At 23.2% G+C, this 4,626-nt stretch overlaps 1 protein-coding gene across 1 annotated transcript; it reads left to right on the top strand.

Moving 5' to 3' along the window:
- Nucleotides 1-779: 779 nt before the first annotated feature.
- Nucleotides 780-3,431, top strand: LOC145834709 (UPF0729 protein C18orf32 homolog). Its single transcript, XM_082942207.1, has 2 exons — nucleotides 780-935; nucleotides 2,666-3,431. Exons 1-2 carry the CDS (start codon nucleotides 807-809, stop codon nucleotides 2,747-2,749), a joined length of 213 nt encoding a protein of 70 aa, XP_082798333.1. The 5' UTR covers nucleotides 780-806; the 3' UTR covers nucleotides 2,750-3,431.
- The last annotated feature ends 1,195 nt before the right edge of the window (nucleotides 3,432-4,626 follow it).

Genomic DNA, 4,626 nt, shown 5'->3' on the forward strand with positions numbered 1-4,626 from the left:
TCAATTTCAAAATTGCCTGCTGAAGTTAAAACATAGCTACCCTTTATTAGATATCATATCTTCTCTAGCTAGTTGTGACAATTAGTTGCTTCAGTTTTTGCTGACTGTCCCCTTTAAAAAAATAATTAATAAACATGCTTACTAGTCAGATATCATCAATATTTTAAATAAGGTCTACATTCTAAAAAGAGTTTATGAAATTTTACTATAGAATGTGCAATCATACATAAACATAGTCATAAGAATAGTGATTTTTGATCTGTATATAACTATATACTATTAGGTTAATGTAAGTTGTGTCGGAACTGCAATATTTTTTAAAATTTTTAAATAAACCTAAACTAGTTTGTAGCAACTCAAATCAGTATTGTGTCACTGCTAGTTTTTTTATGCATAGAGAAATTGGTAACCCTGTGTAAAATAAAACGTCTTTTAGAAAATATTCAACATTTGTTATTTTAGTTTCTCTTTACTCTAGAAACTTATTAACTTTGATCATTTATTTAAAAAAAAGACTTAACTTTTTTGATAAGTAAAAAATGTAGAGTACCTAGGTAAAAGTATATAAAACAAGGTTAACTTCTAACATTCAAATTAATCTAATTAACTAATTATCAACATAAAACTAAGAAGCAAAATGTTAGCGTATCAAAATATAAAAAATATATTAAAGTATAATTTTTAAAACTAAAATTCTAATTTTGTAAAGCTGCACTTAGTTTTCATTAAAATATTAAACTAAAATAAAGATTTCTGAAATATCTTTTATATACAGAAATATTAATTTTTTTATATATTTCCAAAAAATGGTTTGTATTCCATGTATTGTCATTCCATTTGTGCTGTGGGTGTATCACAAATATATCCAACCATGGTTTTACCCGATCATTGCACCTTTTTTGAACCTAAAGTCGGCTGTCACTAACAACACTGAGGTTCGTTTGCAAATTTATAGATTGCATTTATTTGAAATATTAATATGTTATTGATTGTTTTAGCAGCTAAAAAAGTTAAAAGTTTTGAAATGAAACTTTAAAGCTGTAATACTTATCTTTTGTTATGTTTGGTTTGAGTTTTTAAAATAGTTTTTAAATTAAAATTTTACTCAAAATGGCTACAAATTATACACGTTTGAATCGAATGAAATTGAAAAAATCGAGTCCAAAATTTTTTTATAAATAACAGAAATACCAAACATTTGCGTATGGTACCACAATTTTTTTTAATAATTAATACAACAAGTCTTCAAGTTTAAGACAAACCGTACTATGAATTCGAACAGTTTGCACTAAGAAAATATTAAGTTGTTTTTAAATTTTTATTAAGGTTTTTTAGTTAAGTTTTTCTCTAATATTTTTCTTCATTTTTATCAAATAAATTCCAAAAATAAACAGTCTTTAAATTTAATGGTTTATAGTATTATCTCAAAAAAGGGAACCAAATTTCGTATTGCAGTTTTCTAAAATTTGGCTAATAGATTAATAAATGATTACGTCATAACATCAAACTTTTTTTATAAATTAATATTAAATTTCTATTCTAGTTTAGTAATTAACACAGTGAGACAACGACTTAAAGCATAAAGCTTCAAGTCTGAAACATGTGTAATCTGTTGTTTTTGTTTATATATATAACTACATATAGTGTAAAATTACATAGATTCTGATCAATATTTTGTTAAAGTCCTTGAGTTAAGTATTTAATTTTCCCAAGATATTTTTTTTTGAATCAATCAATGAGGATTATTCTATTTTTCAAAATGCAGACTATTTTCTTTTGAATTTATGGTTTTTAGCAATAAACTGTTAAATTAATAATTTTCAAAAAATCGAATGAATATTTAGTATTTTATTTTTATGTTTGCTAAACTCTTTAAAATTAAGGATTTAGTTTTAAATTTATAGTAAATAGTAAATAAATTTCTTCATAATGAAATTAATACATCAAAATATTTAAGAATTATTTTTTTGTTTAATTAGTATAGTATACTTAATTACTTTTTTTAAACCAAAAAAGGCTTTAAATAATAAAATGTAAATTATTATAATCATAAATAAAAGGTATATAGTTTTTACATGTATAAGAAAGTCAGAATAATAATTAAAGTTCTGGACAATTGTATAATTTTAAAATAAGTAATATAGTATTTCTACTTAGCTAGTTTTTTTCTGTAAATATTATATCATATTTTATGTTCTTAATTTAATTTTAAGATTAAATAAGTTGGTTTCTTCAACGTTGTTACAACAAATTAGTAGTATAAAGTAGCTTACAATGTTATTTTTAAAAGTTTGTTTCTAAGAGAAAATTTTCAAATTTAAAATAATAATACTAGTCGTTGGTTACTTCATAATTTGACATGACATCTCTAAAATAGACTTTAAAGTATGTACTTATTGTAAGTTATACCTTTATACTGTTTTTGTTATTTTCAATTAAAAAAAGTAAAACAAAACCAACCCATAAATAGAACATAACATTGTAACTTATAAAATCAGCGTACTTGAGTTTTTAATTGAAATAATGTCAAGTAATCTTAACCTAGCATTTAAAAGACTTTTCAGTCAAAATGTTTGAAGACTTTTCTGCAACAACAATGCTATTAACTTATTATTTTTGAGTCTTAAAATTTATCAAATTTGCTGTATTTAATTTTTCATTTCAGAAAAGCAAAGAGACACCATCAGTTGAACAATCAAAAGGTGAAAATGTAGAAACTGAGTCTCCAGCTGATAAGAAAAACGACTAGGAAAACAAAAATATACCAATAGAAACTTTATTGTTATTGATTGGTTCCTTAAAATAATTCCATTTACGTATAAAAATTTTTTTTAATTATTTTCTCATTAATTTTCTATAATCTATTCTTTTAATTTATGTGAAAAAACGTATTTTTTTATAAATAAGAATTAGTAAAAAGTTTAAATTTTGTTATTTAAAAAATTAAATATATTGGACAAGAAGTACAAGTGCATTTTGTTTTTTATTTGCTTTTTCGTCGTTTTAGATTTTTTACTTTGATAGAATTACTGAAAAACAAAGTCTTTGTTTAGATAAGCACTCATGTCAAGTGTTTAGTGTTAAAACTTTCAAAGTTGTAGTGATGTGTCCGTTGTATTGCTTTTTGCTCCATATATTAACACTTGAAATTGTTTTGTAATTTAAAAAACACATTTTATATGTTGTAATATTTCTTTCTAGTTTGCCATCATTGAAACAACCCACGTATCTAAATTTTATTAATTTTAAAAGATTCATGGAAATATACTGTAAAGAATTTTTATAACAGTAGTATAATTATAGTTTTATTATGCTAATAATGTATTAAAGTAAAGCATAGAAACTTAATCTATTCTACAAACATTTATCTAGTTTGTTATACTTCAAAACAAAATTTATCAGATTTTTTGTTTTTGGACTGTAAAAAAAATTATAAGTTTAATTATGCTGATGTTAGATAAAGATAATAAATTTTATATTTTTTTAAAATTAGTGTACTAGGTCATTAAATTTTAAGAAATTTTGTGCACACTACTACTAGTTTATTATCTATGTAAAACGAATCATTTAAATTAGTTTTTTGTTAGTGTTACAATTAACTATGAATTAATAAAATAATATTTTTAACTTAAAAACAAGATTAAATATTTTATTGTTACATATATAGATTTATATTTGAGGTCTTAAAAATAGTAAAAATACAAAAGTGAAAAAATATTTAAAAACTCTGTACCAACATACCAAAATGATTAAAGTTTTAAACACATGCTAAAATTCTTAGAAAATAAAAACCCTAAAACTATAAAGAAACCGACCAAGAAGAATCATTTATTTACCCAGCCTTTTGCCAATTCGTTAAAACGAGTTTAGGAATAAAATTCCTCCAACTCATCGATAAGAGTTTTGAAAACAATGAAGTATTCAAAAAAAAATAATTGCAAGATTTCATACAGATGTATGAATAATATTAAAGTTATAATACAAAAACATAATAAAAAACATTTCAAATAAAGAAAAAACTACATCAATAAAACCCCAACTTGTAGTTGCCGAACTCAAAACTTCTGTCCCTTGAACAACAAATGCCTTATAAACAATGTTATTTACAAAGCCACTGTAATACTAAACAAGGAATACATTGGGAGCACTGGTAATACTTATAAAAGCAGATGCTATAACCATAATCACAGTTTTAAAACCTTTAAAGAAAACAGTCCTGAACTAGCTAAATACATCTGGTTTTTAAAGAACAACAATATTAAGTATGATATTAAAAGGAATATCATTCACCACATCGGGGAGGTTAGAAAAATCCACAGTATATGCAGCCTAGAAATAACCAGAGCCAATAAAAGAAACAATTTGAACAAAAGACACGAACTGTTTGCTAATTGTCCACACTTAAAAAACTTCACTTTAAGACTTAAGAGCTTTCTAGTTAGTTTTGTATGTTATTTTATTTACTTAAATTCAACTTCATTTATAAGAACAAAATGTTTTTAGTCCTACTTAAAAATACTCCAGCTTTAAACTATAAAAACTAAATACTAGCATTAACTTAGTTACGTCATAATGATAAAAGAAATATTTTTCAAAAAATTTAAATGCACTTTTCAATTACATAGT

Source organism: Thalia democratica, chromosome 4, assembly GCF_965202585.1.
Source record: "Thalia democratica chromosome 4, ktThaDemo2.hap1.1, whole genome shotgun sequence".
NCBI lineage: Eukaryota > Metazoa > Chordata > Thaliacea > Salpida > Salpidae > Thalia > Thalia democratica.